The sequence below is a fragment of the Neodiprion lecontei genome, chromosome 5, assembly GCF_021901455.1.
Source record: "Neodiprion lecontei isolate iyNeoLeco1 chromosome 5, iyNeoLeco1.1, whole genome shotgun sequence".
NCBI lineage: Eukaryota > Metazoa > Arthropoda > Insecta > Hymenoptera > Diprionidae > Neodiprion > Neodiprion lecontei.
In genome coordinates, this window is record NC_060264.1 from 28,300,744 (window position 1) to 28,318,239 (window position 17,496).

At 39.6% G+C, this 17,496-nt stretch overlaps 6 protein-coding genes across 10 annotated transcripts; 3 read left to right on the forward strand and 3 right to left on the reverse strand.

The window, feature by feature from the left end:
• Nucleotides 1-1,088: 1,088 nt before the first annotated feature.
• LOC107219163 (pyroglutamyl-peptidase 1) lies at nucleotides 1,089-3,070 on the forward strand. Of its 2 annotated transcripts, none has more exons than XM_015657265.2 (3): nucleotides 1,089-1,155; nucleotides 2,088-2,335; nucleotides 2,574-3,070. In XM_015657265.2, the coding sequence occupies exons 2-3, from the start codon at nucleotides 2,111-2,113 to the stop codon at nucleotides 2,994-2,996; spliced, it is 648 nt and encodes a 215-aa protein (XP_015512751.1). In that variant the 5' UTR covers nucleotides 1,089-1,155; nucleotides 2,088-2,110; the 3' UTR covers nucleotides 2,997-3,070. The 2 variants fall into 2 exon arrangements, with proteins under 2 accessions (XP_015512751.1, XP_015512750.1); XM_015657264.2 differs by lacking the exon at nucleotides 1,089-1,155 and adding an exon at nucleotides 1,162-1,478.
• Nucleotides 3,071-3,144: 74 nt separating this feature from the next.
• Nucleotides 3,145-5,276, reverse strand: LOC107219205 (integrator complex subunit 14). Its single transcript, XM_015657357.2, has 6 exons — nucleotides 5,100-5,276; nucleotides 4,705-5,029; nucleotides 4,371-4,582; nucleotides 4,002-4,256; nucleotides 3,571-3,906; nucleotides 3,145-3,506 (listed from the first exon to the last, which is right to left on the reverse strand). The coding sequence occupies exons 1-6, from the start codon at nucleotides 5,274-5,276 to the stop codon at nucleotides 3,285-3,287; spliced, it is 1,527 nt and encodes a 508-aa protein (XP_015512843.1). The 3' UTR covers nucleotides 3,145-3,284.
• A 675-nt stretch (nucleotides 5,277-5,951) lies between these two features.
• On the forward strand, nucleotides 5,952-8,091 carry LOC107219139. The gene is made up of 4 exons (XM_015657237.2): nucleotides 5,952-7,199; nucleotides 7,353-7,657; nucleotides 7,722-7,839; nucleotides 7,918-8,091. Exons 1-4 carry the CDS (start codon nucleotides 5,952-5,954, stop codon nucleotides 7,996-7,998), a joined length of 1,752 nt encoding a protein of 583 aa, XP_015512723.2. The 3' UTR covers nucleotides 7,999-8,091.
• On the reverse strand, nucleotides 8,006-9,662 carry LOC107219203 (TM2 domain-containing protein almondex). 2 transcript variants are annotated; one of them, XM_046741205.1, is made up of 5 exons: nucleotides 9,295-9,662; nucleotides 8,961-9,154; nucleotides 8,673-8,794; nucleotides 8,386-8,484; nucleotides 8,006-8,305 (listed from the first exon to the last, which is right to left on the reverse strand). In XM_046741205.1, exons 1-5 carry the CDS (start codon nucleotides 9,377-9,379, stop codon nucleotides 8,170-8,172), a joined length of 636 nt encoding a protein of 211 aa, XP_046597161.1. In that variant the 5' UTR covers nucleotides 9,380-9,662; the 3' UTR covers nucleotides 8,006-8,169. The 2 variants fall into 2 exon arrangements, with proteins under 2 accessions (XP_046597161.1, XP_015512840.1); XM_015657354.2 differs by having other exon boundaries at nucleotides 8,386-8,529; nucleotides 9,295-9,658.
• A 247-nt stretch (nucleotides 9,663-9,909) lies between these two features.
• On the forward strand, nucleotides 9,910-15,394 carry LOC107219187. 3 transcript variants are annotated; one of them, XM_015657329.2, is made up of 10 exons: nucleotides 9,914-11,158; nucleotides 11,402-11,703; nucleotides 11,764-12,018; nucleotides 12,134-12,410; nucleotides 12,624-12,910; nucleotides 13,036-13,179; nucleotides 13,265-13,508; nucleotides 13,632-13,774; nucleotides 13,939-14,074; nucleotides 14,181-15,394. In XM_015657329.2, the coding sequence occupies exons 1-10, from the start codon at nucleotides 10,984-10,986 to the stop codon at nucleotides 14,360-14,362; spliced, it is 2,145 nt and encodes a 714-aa protein (XP_015512815.1). In that variant the 5' UTR covers nucleotides 9,914-10,983; the 3' UTR covers nucleotides 14,363-15,394. The 3 variants fall into 3 exon arrangements, with proteins under 3 accessions (XP_015512813.1, XP_015512814.1, XP_015512815.1); XM_015657327.2 differs by having other exon boundaries at nucleotides 9,910-11,703; XM_015657328.2 differs by having other exon boundaries at nucleotides 9,910-11,703; nucleotides 12,624-12,814.
• On the reverse strand, nucleotides 14,821-17,269 carry LOC107219153 (eukaryotic translation initiation factor 6). Its single transcript, XM_015657251.2, has 6 exons — nucleotides 16,910-17,269; nucleotides 16,729-16,814; nucleotides 16,362-16,537; nucleotides 16,115-16,291; nucleotides 15,812-15,993; nucleotides 14,821-15,674 (listed from the first exon to the last, which is right to left on the reverse strand). Exons 1-6 carry the CDS (start codon nucleotides 17,014-17,016, stop codon nucleotides 15,665-15,667), a joined length of 738 nt encoding a protein of 245 aa, XP_015512737.1. The 5' UTR covers nucleotides 17,017-17,269; the 3' UTR covers nucleotides 14,821-15,664.
• Between the last annotated feature and the right edge of the window lie 227 nt (nucleotides 17,270-17,496).

Sequence of the window (17,496 nt, forward strand, 5' to 3'; positions counted from 1 at the left end):
AGTGGACAGCCGCGATTACTCATACTTGAAACTGAAACTGAACAAAATTTGAGATTCGAGCAACATTTCCTTTCATATAGTAAGAGCAAGAACGAGTGAAAATTATTACCGACTTAAATTTGGCGTAAGAATATAATTCTGCAATCGTATGATTCCAGGATACACCAATAATGTTATGAAAATACGATTAATCCGAAGTAGTAGAACTTGGATTAAAATAACATTCCATTATACAGCTGACGGACCACTAAAATGCTTTTTTTTATAAGTATACTCGGGTTCCAAACTTGACTATCTCACTTTAATAGTGAATGGGTCCCACAGTCTGAATCAAAAGATAGGAAACGAAAAAAATCACCTTTTGAAAAATGTCCTGCCAAATCATTGGCACCAACGATAGTCAAGATCTATTAATCGACATCCTACTATGTAACAGAAATGAATTTCAGCAGCTTTGAATAGCAGAAGTTAAAATATTAACAATTTAAGAATGTTTTTCATAATTAGAACGTTCAAAATAATTATACTCTAGTGTTTTTTAATCCAATCTTAATGAGTTTGCGAACATTTTGACCGCTGATTAGATTCCCACAGATACTTTGAAAAGCATCCCAGACGTCTTACAGTATAGTATAGTTATAACGCGCAAATATAATTGTAACCAACTCTGTTGCACAATGTTTACACGAATCTATTTTTATCCACTCTGGGAATTAACTATTTGTAAAGAAAATGAGCCGAAAAACGATTAAACCGAACCAAAATCACCAAAGTATAATAATTGTAAACGTCCTAACTTAAACACTTTATCTGCAATTGTCGATATCTCAGCCTTGCTCATTCAAATATGCGCAATTCATTGGCGCAAATATTAATGCTAAATAATTTTAAGAGTTTCTTTTTTTCCAATTTTTCATTCAGACTGTAGTGTCCATTCGTCCCTAAAGTTTGCCATTTCATTGAAAGAGGCGGCCCCAGAGTCTGGAAAATCGAATCGAGCGCTAGGCGTAGAAAATTATGTATAGGTCAGACATACCTCGGAGCGTCAGAAGCGCTCATACGGAATAAAAGGGAAGTTGATTGGACGAACAGGACGCGTTAAGTCCGCTACTACTTGCCGCGATGGTCAGACCACTGAGTGGCAGATAATAAGTAGTAAGTATCGGTTGTTGATAGACGGACCTTAGTTTTCAAGCACGCGCCGAAACGTTGCATTAGGCGAATGGCCACGTGGCGCAAGCTGCAGCGAATCGCGAGTTAATCAGCGATCATGTAGTGGAATTTCCTCGTAGATCGTGGAACTCGTCTGATCACACGCCCCGTTGAACGTAAAGGGATAATCGGACGCGGGTGTTTCTCAGTATCCGATATAACTGTAATATATGCATACGTTGTCGGTCGTAATCGGATTTTTTTAAAGCTTGTCTTTTTCGGCGCTGCTTCCCAACAATAAACTGAATTACCATCGAAGCAAAAAGGTGGGTAGTCGAAGATTCAGATATTTTCCGTCATCGATAAGTGAAGATTCTTGCAGGGTAAAAATTTTAGTGCAAAATTTCGAAATTTCTTATCGAATTTCTTCGTTAACCTTCTGCAAAGAGATGCGATTCACGAAATTGGATCGACTTTGTTAGAGGAAGTATTTGGAGAATGTTTTAATAGAGTTGCAGAGAATAACTCCCGCCAAAAATATAAGAGGAATGATGGAACGGATAAACGCTGCTTAGTATACTTTTCAAATATTGCAATTCTTTCTATTCGTGTCACAACTCCTGTATCCAGTCTAACGTAGCTAAGGAGTGCTTCTGATTTGTTGAAATACAATTAAAGTTTATTTCGCGGTTTTGGATTTTGATCGCGGTATCTTAGTTTCGGGAAAAACGTACGGGAATGGCAAGCGATCGAAATTGATCCAAAATCATTATAACTGTCATGATTTTCGAAAATTAATAAACAAAATGTCACGAAGTAAACGATCGTTGCGTCCATCGAATCGACTGCAAGTCGCCTGAAGATTTAATAACGGTAGAATCAAAGGAGAGAAGATATCGAATGAAGTATCAAAAACATTGAAATATACGTTTCAGGGAATAATCATCAGGAGAAAATCATGACTGACAATGGGAATAATAAGGGAAATCGCGTTGTTTTAGTAACGGGATTTGGCCCGTTCGCAGGGCATCCGAAAAATGCGAGCTGGGAAGCGGTTAAGGAACTCAAAAATTCGGATCTGGAGGATGTCTGCAACGTGACCATGGTCACAATGGAAGTTCCGGTAGCTTATGAGAGTGTCTCACATCTGATACCGAAACTATGGTTGGAGCACAAACCCATGGTAATCACATGATCAAACACCGTGTAATCTAATCTCTGCGGAGTTATTTGCACGGAAAATTTCTGAACTTTGACCAAATTTTATTCAATAAAGTAGATAAACCGAATCTTCTTTTTTCATTCCTTTCAAGAGACAAAAGTTACCGAGCGGAAACTTATTTGATTTTTGGTTTTTAATCCTTTTCTTCGTTTCACTGATTAATCTATCTTATCTATTTTTCCCTATTTTTTTTCTGTAGCTTGTGGTGCACATTGGTGTTTCCGGCATGGCGAATTGTCTGGAGTTGGAATGCCGAGCGCACGGAAGTGGCTACAATAAATTGGACGTGTTTCAAAGCCTTCCGACTGCGGAAAACGAATTACTAGAGGATCCCGGGGAAGTTATAGAGACCGGTATAAACGTAAAGAGAATTTGCGACGAGCTGAATTGCCGCGATGATTCGATATCTTCCAACGACGAGGGCTGCAGAGCCGTTTTGTCAAAAGACGCAGGCTTGTATCTCTGCGAATACATATTTCGCAAGTCTCTTGAGATACGATCTGACAATACGATTTTCGTTCATGTACCCGACCTAAATGTCTACCCCGCAACTAAAAGCGCCAAGGGATTGTACCACGTGATACGACTGGCTCTCGAAGAGCTTGACGCTGCTAAAAATTGATCTAATCTTAGTAAAAAAAAAAAAACGATCGAGACAAAGGGAAAAGTTTGTTTCGCATTGAATTTAAAATAATCGGCGAAAGGAGATAGTAGAAATAATCGAGTAAACCCAACGTGCATCACGTTGATAAAAAGATTTTAAGTATTATCCTCTTGCATGTAATAAAATATTTTTTATAAAAATGTTTAATGATTATAATTAAATTAAAATTCACCAAGTTACTCGTGCATTCTTTGTATGGAACAAAAGAAATGATAAATTGGATATAGGTTTCTTTGAACGTATGATCTAGTCGGGATGAAATTTTGTTCGAACAGGAGTTATATTGTTCTTCAGTTCTCGAGAATACGGCTTTTTCAGCATCTCGGCAACGTGTCCCATCTGTATCGTGCAGTCCGGATTCAAGTTGGCGGGAAGAAGTGTGCACTCTCTTTCGAATATAGACGCCAGGCCATCCAAAAGTTCGACAAATCCCATCGACAACGCAGCTCTTCTTAATCTGTTCAATTCCTAGATGAAGAAAGAACATAACTAATAGATATATTCTAATCCCAATCCACAGTCGAATACCCACCTTATAAAAATTCTGTGTCTTCTCAGGCAACTTTCTGGCATGCCTCAAGATCTTTTGAATATCCGACTGTAGTCCGACCTGGCGTATCCAAGAGGGCGCGTTCTGGGAGTAGCTCCTTTTCTCAGTCGGTTTTACAGGAAATCCGCTTTCTCCGTCTTTCAAGATGCTCGCATCGACTGGTCCCAAATTATTCAAATTTCCTAGCCAAGGTATAACGTCCGAACCCGGCTCTAGCACAGTCAGCATTAAGTTAGACTTCTTCTTGGTGTCTGCCCAGGAGTAGATGAAACCATACCAGTCGCTATTCAGCAAACACAGAGCTGCCATGTTTTCGACCTTCGACCACAACGGAAAGAAGAGAGAACGAGATGCAGTGTTCGCTCTGTGTCCAGAGTGTTTCCGGAATATGTAAGATCATTCGATTCATTTACCTTTAGCGCGCCATGCAGCAGGACACAGAACGAAGGCGTTTTTCCCTCATCCCCGTTGTCGTCTGTGTCAGAGTCTTCCTCGAGGTTTATTCCCTGCATACTCGTTGTTCTTTCGGTAGGAAGCGGCAGGACCAAATGCCTCGATATCGCGTTTGGGCTTCCGACATCGACCACGGATATGAAGCCGCAAATTTCAAGAGTTTTTGATATCGTTTGACCAGTCAGTATCTCAAAATCAGTCTTTTTCGTGTAGGGCTGCAAAATTGTTAAGAAGCTTAAAATTTTTTTAATATAACAACTTATAAAGATTTCTGCCAAATATTATGGGGCTCTTTTTAAAACTCTTTAAGGTGAAAGGTATATAGATACCAGAGGTGGTGGAGACAGGAGAATGCGAGAACCCAATTGTCCACATTTCAAGTACCCTTGAAAAGAGACGTAATTAACCTCAGCCAACTTTTGAAAACAGTTTGTCACTGAGTTCCTCGTCAATGGTCCCTCAGGAACTAAGACTATGCTGTTGCCTCCCGCCAACTCGACTAGTCGCTGATACAGCGGCATTCCAATAGCCAGTCCCGGATCTAGAGCACAAATTAAATCGAAAATAACTAGAGGAAAAATTACATAAATGTAAAAGCGGCCGCATAAAAGTCAGAAGAGTTAATACATCGTTTTACAAAGGAATTTTTTGAACTATATATACCTTGTTGTGACGAAATGCAAACAACGGTCAATTTCCCAGGGTAAGGAAACGGTAGAGGAAACAGATTCGAGTCCCGTTTAACGGTCAGCGAGTTCAGAGAGTCTCCCAGTGACATTGGGCCAACTCCAGGGTTGCCGTCAGTGACAAGAACTACCTGACAAGCCGTTGTGTTGCCCCATTCTGCCATAACTACGGTATTAACGCCATGCAACGCAGTCTCGACACAGGTCTTGTCGCACTCTTCGATATTCTGCAGCTTTGCTCTGATGCTATCATAGTCTCTGGTGAACGGACAGATGACCTCGTACAGCGAGGAGAATACAACCTTGTGGAATAAGCGGTGTTATTCTCTTCACTTTTCCATCTCAATAGTGTCAATGAACAGAGATACTCACCAGTGCAACAAACTCCAATTTAGAGTTAACTTGTAGATAATCGATGAGAGCGTTTATTCCAGCAATGGCGAGGTGATGCCGGGTGAGTTGTTCGCTCTGCGTTCCGTCTGGTGTGACCGAACCAACGACAGGGCGTCGCATAGACAGGGAAACATCGAGGGCTATTACAGTTGGCATCTTTGGCTTCCTGTCTAGCTCATAGTTTTAGTAGATCGACTAAATGGCCCTGTCGAATTCTGTTTACCAAGCAGGGGAATAGACAGTTAGACAGTTAGGTTAGGTTTCAAGTAACTCAACGATCTCGTGGTTTTCACGCTCACCAAATTGACGAGTGTGTTTTTTTAAGTCGCAACGTTTTCTCTTGACAAAGATTCACCTCACTGATATTTGTCTGCGATGGGTGAGCAGTTTTCAACCGAAACTACGCGTTTCGTTACTTGCCAATGAGACAACGGTTAGAAGGTTGACGTTTGTTTTCGATTTTATAGGTTATAGGCGATGATTACATCCGGAGAAGATGATGAGAGAGGATGAAACCCAGACCAAACTTCACACATTGAACAAATGATTGTTTCGCTGACTGGAAGTTGCACCTGATTTTACAATGAATACTTCTATACAAGTCAACTTTCCTTCCAAACGATCACAGAATGCAGTCGAATAGTTGTCACAATTATTGGCAGTCTCATGATTGAATCATTTAATTTTCTATATTTTTGGATCAATCGATTCCTGAAACCGTTTGGCGATTTGTTTTAGTTTTTTGAGATAATTTCTTTCCCCACCAACTTAAATTCATACCTATACACATATTTCAGATATACATCGTATATTTCATTTCCAGAATTCGAAATGCAGTCTTGTTTATACAGGAAATTATTCTGCTATTTTGTAAATAGAAATAATAGAATTACAGCCAGTTTGTATCATGCGAAGGAACGATCGATTGACGAATACAAAGAAGATGGTCAAAGAGTAGAAAACTTGCACAACACATTTTTGAATTATCTTCAAGTAAACATTATGTCGAAATCAAATTTGAAAAAGTATATGATGAGTTTGAACATAAAAACACCAGAACGAGAAAGTTTCATAGCCAGTGAATTGAGAAAGAATCAACTTACACCGCTTGATGACATCAAACAAAGCCCAAATAATACCTCAGTTACACAAACTGCGTCAAAATTGCTTCCCATACTAATCATCATAGACATACTGGATAAGGAACCTAATAATGCGCAATTCCTGTTCCTGCTTAAGAGAGTGGATGAAACTTGTAGTCGCATGTTGTGCGATTTGTCTTTTGATGAAACTCTAATTCTTTTAAATGAACTCGCCCGAACAGCACCAACTAAAGTGATGTTGCTGGGCTTTTACTTGGAATCGATTAAAACACTGCGCTTACGCCTGTCCGAAAACAAACAAAGCTCCCTTCAAATCATGAACTTGTTGTTTCTCATGAGCCTAAGAAAGACGGAGGCATTGTTGGACGTTAGATACACGCTGAAGTATCTCTCAGACTTTGAAAAACTCTCTATAATCGAACAATGTATCGTATCAATAGCTGCCTTTAAATGCGGAGTCAAACTTGACCGACAAATAATTCACATCATAGAAGGAACGGTGCAAAGAAATGTTGAGAAATTGCTAAAGAATCAAAAGCTGTTTGTACCCCTATTAAAGGCTATGCGGCATGCCGGTCCATCGCGCGAATTTTCGTTAGATCATTTGAGTAAAAGAATCCTCGAGCATAAGGAAAAATACAAAATGTCACTCGCAGTACCAATTTTGGCGCTATACGCAGAAATCCTGCAGGCTGACTCCAAGGTGATAAACCGACTAGTCGGAGACGCTTTCTTGCAAATGCGTAAAAGCGGATCAATATTAGAAGATAATATCGCAGCCGAAGATGCGATCAGAGTAAAAGATATTGATAGATTACTGTGGGCCGTCAGCACCCTGAACCATAAATTAACCCACAGTCAACTCTTATATGTGGAGAAATTTTTGTCAGATAATTTAGACGCGTTTTCCAGGTATCCCAAAGCATTCTGTGGCTCACTTTTGGCCCTCTGGATACTGGGATCCAAATGTCGTCAGGTGTGTATACTGAGTTAGTCTGAAAGCCAGAATCATAAATGAAAATCTAAATGCTTTCAGAACATAGGGAGAATATAATAATTGCGCAATAACTTTCAGGCGTGTTTCATGGATGACTACATATTCAAATTCGATGCAACCATTTTGTTACAGATCATAGAATACTGCTTTCGCGTTAAAATTTTCCACCGACTACTCCAGAACTCTTCAGAAGATTCTGGGAGACTGGTCGTGCTATTGGCATGCATAAAAATTGAGGCACCCACAGTGGTAATTCCATCCAACCTCATCTGGGACACAAACAAGGAACCATTGTTAAATGAATACAGCGAGCTTGAATGCATCAGTAGCATATTGAAGTGTTTGGAAAGTCAATTGGAATTGAGCGAGATTAATGTTGACTGCCCAGTTAATGAGATACGAATATATGGGATCAGCGCAAAGCACGAAACACTAGGGTAGGGATAACAAGTTGTTATAGATCTACGGTTCCGTTAAGAACAGATGACTTTTTGTTTCTAGATGGCTTCACGTCGATTTGTTGAACAATTACACGTGTTTGTGTAAACCTCGGAAACCACATGGATTAATGAACTTGAAACTTAGGCTAATCAAGACACTGGGATACACTTCTATACTAGTAAGTAAACATTATGTCTTTTCACGAGTAGTTATCAAATTTCTGCTGTACATGTATCCCGTATATTTATTTTGCCAGGTTGACAATATTGGACCGTTGAAGGTGGAAAAAGTGGTCACAACTATCGGGGAAGCTATTGATGAACTTATGAGAAAATAACACAAACGAATTGTGATCATATATTGCTAATAATAAATAATAATGTCAATACAGTGTATAATGAAATGGCTTAATTAAAAATTAACAATCAAATCTTCCTTAAACATTATTCCACATGGCGATGATGAATTTAAGCATGAGTTCTTGAAATTCATGGAATCTATTCGTGATTCAAATGTACAACGAACCATCGGCAGGACCCAAATAACGCATGGAAATAAGTACTACGTCAATTAATGTCCAAACTCCAAGACCCCCAAAGCTGAACAGCTTTCCCGTTCCTTCCTGCCAGTGACCCAAATAAAACCTGCGAATATTTACCCCAACATTATTAATAATAGAAAGACAACTAATCAGAAATGCGAGCAAGTGAGAAATCCATCTTACCTATCAGCTCCAAATCCTCCCAAAGTAATACTCAGTATAAGCGCGGTTGACCATCTATATCCGCCTATCCAATTGCAAGGCAAGTTTTTCATGAATCTTCTGTGACCCAAACAGACAATGTCGCTATTGACTGTGCAATTTGTACTTAAACATGAAATAATTAATCAGATGTACTGTAGTAGTATCAATACTATCATAATTGCAGATTTTCATATTCCCAGTTCAACCTTTTACTCAATCCGAATTAATTAAGAATAACAGTAACTAAGAGGTGCTTTAATACGTACCGATAAAACTGTTGAGGAGAGGCAACTGAGCTGCAAGTAGCTTTTTGATGACATTTATGCTCCCAGTGCTCAGTCTGATAACAGTAGCGGCAAATGTAGTCTTTTTTAAAAGTTTGTTCACCCTGATGGATAAGAAATTGAATAAAGTGACGAGTAATTCTATAGTAAGTTATCGTGATGCTGTAAAAAAGTGAAGAAAATAAGTGACAAAAAAAAACCATAATATCATAAGTTGTTGTCATCTGTCCTACTGACTTGATTTTTAATTTTAATCACAAATCAACATACCACACATTTGACCTCATTGCGAACTGTACACGTCGATGTAATAGTCTTGCCATAGATGCACCCCGGATCTGTGGTACAGTTGAGGCATTCCACGCTTAATTCTGAGCATTGTTTATCAGCCGGGCAATCTTCTTGGAGGGTAGAATTTGTGTTCCTCTTTTCTCTTTCATGCTTCACGAAGTCTGCCATTCCACCTGAAATGTTTGTAATCGGAACTCTGACAATAAGTCCAGTGCAATAATCGTAGCAAGTACATTGTCAAAGCAATGCCGCTTATTCGGTTACGAGTTAGACTGGGTTAAGTTAAACAAATGTGAGTAAACAATGCACCCACCCATTTGTGCCTCTTTGACAGTACTCAGTAGCAGTGCAAATATTATGTAAAATACATTTTTCTTATTTATCCTAACGATATTCATGCCTGCTCGACAAAATTTCACCACTTATCGGCCTTCGGAAGACACGAAAAATTCCAACCAAATTGTTTATTATGATTTACTGGGAGTTGACACTTGACACCCAGTTTGTTTCACAAACGTCATGTACCACGTTTCAATTATAGAAGCATTGAATTTGTCAGGTCACGTGCTTAACATGGTTTGGTACCGATTATTTTCAAGATCTCTACTAGATGGCGCCACTGACTATTTATTCTCATGAGTTAAAAATCACAGTAATGAAGCCTCAGATATAAAATACCCCCGAGTACAGGACACCTGCAAAAAAATATTCCATGGATAAAAAAAAAAAATACTTTTTCCTATCCATTATCATACAGACTTCAGCTTTATTCAGATAATAATTTAGGCGCATTTTTTCTAACTTTACAATAACATGCCTCAGGCATGAACGATTAGTTCCGCATCACCTGCGTACAGACGTACAATACAGTTGAAAATCATTGAAAATTCAACCACCAGGTGGTCATGTAAGCAGTGAGTATAATCAGCTGATTCGAATGAGGCTTGATGTTATTTGAACGAGCTATACGTTGTTTCGATGTTGAGTTTTGTGACAGTAGAGTAGGGTATGTGTTATGATTGAAAAAGAGAGAAAGAAAGAAAGAAGAAAGAAAGAATAAAAAGGAGGAACAGCAATTTAACCAGTTTGCAGTGGTTATATAAAAGGGAATTCCTCTCGTCGGATCGGCTATTTAACAACCCCGCGATAATTTCGTGGCGGTGTTAAAATAACGTCAAGGTCCCGGGATGCGTTGCGGATCGAAAAAGAAGATGAAAAGAAAGGGATAGAATAGAAGGCGGTAAGAAACAACGAAACACGGTTAACTCGAAGCCACACATCGCACGGTGTGTGTGTCACGAACCGCGACCACGGTGTGTGTATCAGTCTCTCTTATGTATATATATAACAACGTACATGCGTACAGTACACGATGCCATGCATCTAATCGTAAGTACCGTGGATGCGGTGCTGTTGGTAATATAAAAAAGTATAATCAGTAACAGCAGCAGTAGTTCGATCTGTATTGATAACTGTGATCGGATTTTCGGTACATACAAAAGCAATTGGACACAGAAATCAGGTGATAATCGGGACGATATTAATCTTGCGGATGAAACGGACAGGCGAAACGGGAAAAGAAAGAAAGGTCGGAAGACCTCTCGCAGTGTTTCCTTCTTCAACCCCAGTTTAACCTTAGCCAAGATTTTATAACACATCACTTTGCTACGGCATTTATTTATCCCCTTGTTATTTCGTCCGTATGAGGAATTGGAGATTTGTAGACTGTTTTAAGCCCATCAAGATCGCTTTTCTGAACTCCTAGTTTTGTCTTCTCTTCTTTTGGTAATCTGAAAATAAAAATACAATACTCGTCTGTCACTATTGCGACGGCCAACGACGAGATTCGCGATATATTTACTCAGATTTGGGAGAGTTTCAAAATCACCTAGAGGATTAGAAGACATCGGTCATCAAATCACAACTACGATGACAATGATCAAAATTGTAACATTGACACCAGCGTGACAAGCTTTAGGAGCCTGAATCACACGTTGACAAAATGAACTCGAAGGAAGACAGCAACGGGCAAAGTCGCCCTAACGGCGACACAAGAATCGAGGGTCAACAGGAGGCAAACGAGAACAGATCTTCGCAGTGTGAGGGGGGCTCACATCAGGCAGCGAAGATCCCGAACAGACTGACCAATGATCAGTTTAAAATGAATAATAACATAGGTGAGGAAAATGAGGACTTGCATCTCTCCCCACAATCATCCTGCACCTTTGCCAACGGTCCCCAGAACCCACAGACCAATAATTCAAGCAGCAATATGGGTCCCGATCATTTAAACACAAATTCGACCTGCACTGCTTATTTAGATACCTCTCAAAGTAACGCACATACTAATATGACCAGTCCGTACATCCTCGTCTATCCTAAGTCGACCCCTAGCTACTCGAACTCGGTCTTTCCGTCAGCCCAAACCAACGTCGCCAATGTGTCGACAAGCATGGCTGAAAACGGATCCAAGGAAGACACCGACATCAGAAACAATGTAGATTATGGATCTGGGATTGAGAAATGTCCACCTAAAGTTGCCTGTAGTGCAGAATCTAGTGCCGACGGCAATCCCATTTGGAACTCTACCTCTTTCGTGCCTAATCGAGGCATGAACAACTTTGGAAGCAGCATCGGTTCGACCAGCCAAGGAACGTGCTGCTTTTTAAGGCCCAATATCAACGGCAGCAGAGAAGCCGCCGGACCCAGCGGATTGCAGAGAGTAAGTTCTGTGCTCTGTGTCAATGCATTTATTCACTTGTTTATATTGCTCTTTTAATAGATGTCTCCAAGGGAAGGCGACAGACGAGATTCCAGTTCTGGAAATGAGGGGGACATGTCGGATGGCGAGGATTGCTGCTTTTATACTTACAAAGGAATGGATGATCCTACGCAATTGGATTTCAGGCAGCAGTTGGGGCCTATAGAAGGACAGAGAGAGGAGAGAGAGGCTGAACCCCAATATCACAGTGGGAGTTCAAGTCCAGAAATGGACTTTTTGGAAATGGATTTCGATCCTGGTCCTTCTTGTGAGCAGGTACTGCAGGGCTATTCGTCTTTCTGATATGGTTTATACGTCTTTTCTTCCTAGCAATAACAATTTTTTTACATACATAGCAAATTCTTAATTCTAATCTGATTTTCTCCCACAGGATACTGGAGACAGCGATATGGCATCGATTAACGAGGATATTCAGAATATCGCGTTAGATAGCGTTGAGCCTGATCCTGTGCCACTGAATGATCTTAGCAGTGGAAGAGTCGCCTCCAGGCTTGACAATGTACCATCAAATCAACAACCTACTCAGAATTCTGAAATATTGAACCAGAGAGCTACTCAGTCCTGTTCTAATCAAGAATGTTCCTTCAATCAAATTCCAAACCAGCCTAGTTCATCACACTGGATGCCGAGTACCAGCAGTAGAATAGGTACAATGTTTTCCATGCTAAAAATGGCTCTTCATTGTTATCCAAGTTGTACCAGAAAACCAGTAATCGAGTATTTGATTGAGGTTTTTGACAAAAACTTGTACATAGTTAAACGAAAAGTTCTGATCGACAGAATGTTTACCATGAGAAATCACGTGAGACTAAATTTCAAAAAAGTAAATTATGACAAAGTGTATTCTCCCAATTTTGCAGATAAGTGGGAGGCAACAGGACTGCATCGCGCAACGCTATGTCCATTGCAGGAGTCTTATGGACATCACAATACAAACGGTGATTTGATATCGCCTGGAGATAGCAGAGATACGGATGCTGAGTTATGGTCTCAAGACACAACAGGGATCGGAGGTTCAATACCTGAGAGTTCTAATTTGGATTCTAGAAAAGTAAATCTCAGTTCTACCCTTTACCACCGCATGATGGCTAAGAAACTAATGCTCAACAAACAAACTGCTTTTAATCAAAGTGGCGACTCAAATCTCGTAAGTATTCCATTGCGCTAACTCAATACAATCGCGAGGAAACTTTTAGAGAATGATACAAAGTGAGTAAAGAATTTTTACCGATATGAGATTTTCGTTTTCACTAAATTGCCCCTCATCCACAGGAAAGTGAACTTGGCTCGGAGAGATCTCAAGATCTATTGCCTGTAGAGAAAATTATGCTTTGGAGCGAACAGGAAGCTACAGTGAAGCAAGTTACTCAAATTGCAACATCGGCTTGCGGAGCAACCGCAGCTATCAACGCGCTTGTAAGTGTACAGAATAAACATCAACAAAAAGAACTCTGGCATGAAACTTACAAGTTACAAAACCGAAACCTTCTTTTTCCTATAGCTCGCTTTGGATGTAGCATTTTCCCTCGAAGTATTGGTTCGTGGCGTAGCCACCAGGCTCAGAGAGCCAGGCACACCTTTACCAATGTATTTAATGAGCCGTTCAATGGCTGGAGCAACTCACAAAGATCTAGCCCGAGGAATGTCTTTGGCTACCAGTGGGGCAGTGGTAACGAAATTCTTTGCGTTATACCCAGAAAGGAAGATCTCGTTTTCGCACTGGTTGCACTACTGGATATCTAAGGGTGAGAAGTTGGCCGACAAAATCACACTAGAATTTTCAGTAAAACCACTGCCTGTCCTCGATATCCATCAATAAACTCGGATATGCACGAGAATTGGGTACATTTGTGCTATAAATGTTTCAGGAGCAGTGCCGATTGCCACTCTGAATCTCCAACACTGTGGGGAAGGAGCAAATATCCCTGATGCGTGGCATCATCAAATGATTTTCGGCGTCGGACCCGCTGGAATATATTTGTCCAATCCCTTGCAGTGTTTATCTGAACAGGTTGGTCCCAGTACTCTTACCTTCTGTAAAAACATACATTAGTATTCTGCCAAAGCATACCCGCCTCATTGCAAATTTTCAATTCTACTTTCTTCACATTTCAATATTTTTCCGTGAAAACAAATTTCATTAAAGAATTCAATATTACCAAATATTAACTACAGGCAGTCTGGCATCAACTGGTCAGTCCGAGTATTTTGTTAATAAGAAGACAAGACGTCTTGGCACACTGGAGTACAAACACAGATCTAAGGCCACTTAGCCAATTAGGACAGCGTTGGCGAAAATTGAACGTCCTGGGTAAGATTCTTGAAGCAACAAACTAAAATTAATTGAACTTTCGGAAGTAGTTTTGATAAACCGTTGAAATTGTCTGGTTTTTCAAGAAATGTCTTTTTTTTGACAGGACAAATAGTGAACCTGGTAAGAGAAACGATGGGCCAAAGGAGGCAGAGTTCTGGAATAACAACGAGCATAACGCACATCCGTATCCCAGCTTCATACAGAGCTGGAATAACTCTGGTTATGCGATCAGACGCCGCCGGAGCAGCAGAGTTGCTGCAAACAGAACAGTTACCTGTTCTCTAGTCTAAATAATCAAAATTATGAAAACAGAAGAGCAATGAGCGAACTACGACAAGATATATCAACTTTACTCAAACTTTTGTCACATTTTGACAAACTCCTGTTCGGAAAGAAAGGCAGGTTTATCCGCGAAAATGCTTCAAACTGCCTACTTGCAGCACGCAGCATACCTCGAGTGGGATTTGTAATAAAATATAGCTATAATTCTAACAATTGATCACAAGAATAAAGAATTATTCTGTATTCAGTTACTGTGCAAAAACTTCAGTTTAAGTATGGCTAACGTTGCTCTGCTCGTTGAATGGTGATTGAAGAGGGCTTAATAATTGCGTATTAGGTATATACATATGAGTACATATCTTGAGATATTTCACGACAATTAAAAATATAATAATGATTTGAATTTTATTATACCTTCTTGTTTCTTATTCGAATATATATTTATTTATTTTTTTTTTTTCGAAAATTTTGCACTATATTTTTGAGAAACAGATAGAGCATACCAATTTATGTAACGACTAGAATCGCAATTGTCTCAAAAGTGCGTAAAAAATATTCACTGTGTTGCGTACCCACCTAGACTGCTTTGTACAGAAGAGCCACCCCCTAACTTTCATGCAATTCAGGCTTCTCAGGCATGCCTATGCACGATACATATTGTACAGCCAGAGTATAAAATTCACTCGGGTGCATTGGTCTGATTTATTATATCATTGGACTGTTGTGCCTTGCATTACTACAGGAATAAAAATGCTCTAAGAATTAATCAATCTCCGTTAGTCTCGCACATTGTATTTATTTGAATAGAATAATAATAATAATAATCTACGAAAATCAAGTGAAAATAATGATAATTTGAAGATGTATTTCTTTTTTTTTTCTTTTATGTTTTCATTATCTTCCAAGTTGTACTTGTTCCCTTTCAATTATATTTCTATTTTCATGTATCCTGTACAGACCAACAATAGCTATACATAAAAAATAATTAGACTATTTTTTAGTCTGGGTAAAAATAAAAACCAACTGGGAACCAAAGTGTCTTTCTTCATTTAGTTATATAAATTTTCAATATACCGAATTATACTTCACAATTCTGAGAGACGAACACCATGCAATTTTTCATATGAAAACTATCAACTGCTATAGTCATCGTGCCCAACAGAATTAGAATGATAAGTCTATTTTGAACGAGAAGTTTTAGTATCCTTGTTGATCAATTCCCACGGTCCACGTATCCGAAACAGTACGGAACATATGCACCGTACAGTCATTTACGCAACTCGCTTCTCTTCATCACAATGTCATTTAGGACATACTGAAACAGTTGAAAATGATGTTCAATCTCATATTTTCTTGAATCTCAAAAAATTCTGCCCTTGGTAATAAAAAAAAAAAAACAAATAACTAAATTTAGACAAGAAGAATCCAATATAATTATCAGTAATTGTAAACCTTTCTATCAATGAGGCACGCATTGTGGATGCAATTGCAGCTGGTGTAGATTCGTTCAGCTTAAAAACGCTCTCTATCACCGAGAGTTCGGTCGAGGTTGTGTCTGTGCCACAAAAGGATGCCCAATCATTGACAACCATTCCTGCAGCAATAACTTCGCTTCCTCTGTTTATCGTACCTGCCTGAAATACAGATGAAAAGCTGTTGGTGCAATGTATACAGTGTAACTTTTTCAAATATTGCCTTTTACGTGTTTCATTTTAAACTAAAACACCACAAAAGTACTCTTTCCACAAGACTTACAACTAACGGTACTTGTAGCAGCGATGAGAGCTCGTCTTGGTCCTGGATCGAAGTTTGTGGATGTACAAGGCCACCTTGATTGGAGAGAACGCAGTAAGATCCAACAAGTACATTACTTGCAACTGTCTGCCTGAATACTTCGACATTCAAGGTATCAGCTAAGATCTCTTCAGTTTCCTATGTAATAAATTCAATAAGACAAGGTCCATTTGACAATATCTTTTGGATATAGGGTGAAAAATATTACTCTGTCCAAATCTGGGTGAACCAGAGCCACATAATCATTGCATGCTATAACGTTGCCCAGGGCAGAAAGCCTCTCCTCAACTCGCTGGAGCTTCACATTGTCGGGTAACGAGTTACGTATGTGTTGCAATTCCGTGTCTGTCGTACTGCTTGGCACCAGCATTCCATTCTTGTTACCTGGTCAATGGGGAAAAACAAGTAACAATTTTGACAGATTTACCTTTTATGGCCCTGTCAAAGTGTCCGACTACAAGAAGCCAACTTGTACTATCAACCTGGACGTATTATCACAGTTGTACAGTTGTAAGTAGTATGCAAAGCGTTTCGACTAGTCCATTCGAATTGCACATATGAACGTAACAACTTACCGACGCACAATCGTCCGATGATTCGACACCCCGCGATCGACGTGTGGACGACCGGTATTGTTTCGGCCAATTCAGCTTCGAATACGCTGTTGACACGAGGATGTATTAAGGTTGTTAGTCGTTTCAAGAATAAGGAAGAATTAAAACGAGCGGAAAAAGGAGATTGAAGGAAGCAACATACCTATAGAAATTCTCGGAACCGCCGATAGCGACGAGACAGTATGAATTTGTCAATTTTGAAAATACACCGACCTCATTGTTGTTTTCAAATTGCACGCGTACCGCCATTTTTGACACTTTACAATCACATAAGACAATAAAGAGCGAGCCTCAATTAAATATCCACTTCTCGTTTATTAGATGATATTCTTCTTAATGTACGATTGTCGATTGCACGGAAGCTAACCAAACTTCAATGCACGAGCCACGAGGTACTCAACACGAACGGGCGAATAACAGACTCGAGATACACGAAAAGAGAAGTTTGGAGGGATTCTGGTCAGTGAAAAATGGACGTCGCAAGGGAATGCAGATGTTTAGATTACCGACGCGTCGGTGAGAAGAAATCGAAACTGTTCGAGGCAACCATAATGTATGAAAATAAATAAGGCGTGCTTTTCTGGCGGATGCATTTTCATCTCATTCTGCGCAGCCCATATAAGTCCTAGACATATTTTATTAATAAGAATCAAAATATAACCCCTTCGTTCTTGTCTGGCATGCGCGACTAGACAACGACATGGATGAAACATGTGGATTTTCACACTT

Coding starts and splice junctions, on each gene's coding strand:
- LOC107219163 (XM_015657265.2), top strand. CDS start 2,111: ATGACTGACAATGGGAATAATAAGGGAAATCGCGTTGTTTTAGTAACG. Junction 2,336..2,573: donor GGTTGGAGCACAAACCCATG/GTAATCACATGA, acceptor TTTTTTCTGTAG/CTTGTGGTGCACATTGGTGT.
- LOC107219205 (XM_015657357.2), bottom strand. CDS start 5,276: ATGCCAACTGTAATAGCCCTCGATGTTTCCCTGTCTATGCGACGCCCT. Junction 5,030..5,099: donor AATTGGAGTTTGTTGCACTG/GTGAGTATCTCT, acceptor TTATTCCACAAG/GTTGTATTCTCCTCGCTGTA. Junction 3,907..4,001: donor TGCTGCATGGCGCGCTAAAG/GTAAATGAATCG, acceptor TTGTGGTCGAAG/GTCGAAAACATGGCAGCTCT.
- LOC107219139 (XM_015657237.2), top strand. CDS start 5,952: ATGCAGTCTTGTTTATACAGGAAATTATTCTGCTATTTTGTAAATAGA. Junction 7,658..7,721: donor GCAAAGCACGAAACACTAGG/GTAGGGATAACA, acceptor TTTTGTTTCTAG/ATGGCTTCACGTCGATTTGT. Junction 7,840..7,917: donor TGGGATACACTTCTATACTA/GTAAGTAAACAT, acceptor TTATTTTGCCAG/GTTGACAATATTGGACCGTT.
- LOC107219203 (XM_015657354.2), bottom strand. CDS start 9,379: ATGAATATCGTTAGGATAAATAAGAAAAATGTATTTTACATAATATTT. Junction 9,155..9,294: donor TGTCAAAGAGGCACAAATGG/GTGGGTGCATTG, acceptor CAAACATTTCAG/GTGGAATGGCAGACTTCGTG. Junction 8,306..8,385: donor GGAGGATTTGGAGCTGATAG/GTAAGATGGATT, acceptor AAATATTCGCAG/GTTTTATTTGGGTCACTGGC.
- LOC107219187 (XM_015657327.2), top strand. CDS start 10,984: ATGAACTCGAAGGAAGACAGCAACGGGCAAAGTCGCCCTAACGGCGAC. Junction 12,411..12,623: donor GAGTACCAGCAGTAGAATAG/GTACAATGTTTT, acceptor CCAATTTTGCAG/ATAAGTGGGAGGCAACAGGA. Junction 13,775..13,938: donor TGCAGTGTTTATCTGAACAG/GTTGGTCCCAGT, acceptor TATTAACTACAG/GCAGTCTGGCATCAACTGGT.
- LOC107219153 (XM_015657251.2), bottom strand. CDS start 17,016: ATGGCGGTACGCGTGCAATTTGAAAACAACAATGAGGTCGGTGTATTT. Junction 16,815..16,909: donor GGTTCCGAGAATTTCTATAG/GTATGTTGCTTC, acceptor TCGTGTCAACAG/CGTATTCGAAGCTGAATTGG. Junction 16,292..16,361: donor TTCACCCAGATTTGGACAGA/GTAATATTTTTC, acceptor TTTATTACATAG/GAAACTGAAGAGATCTTAGC.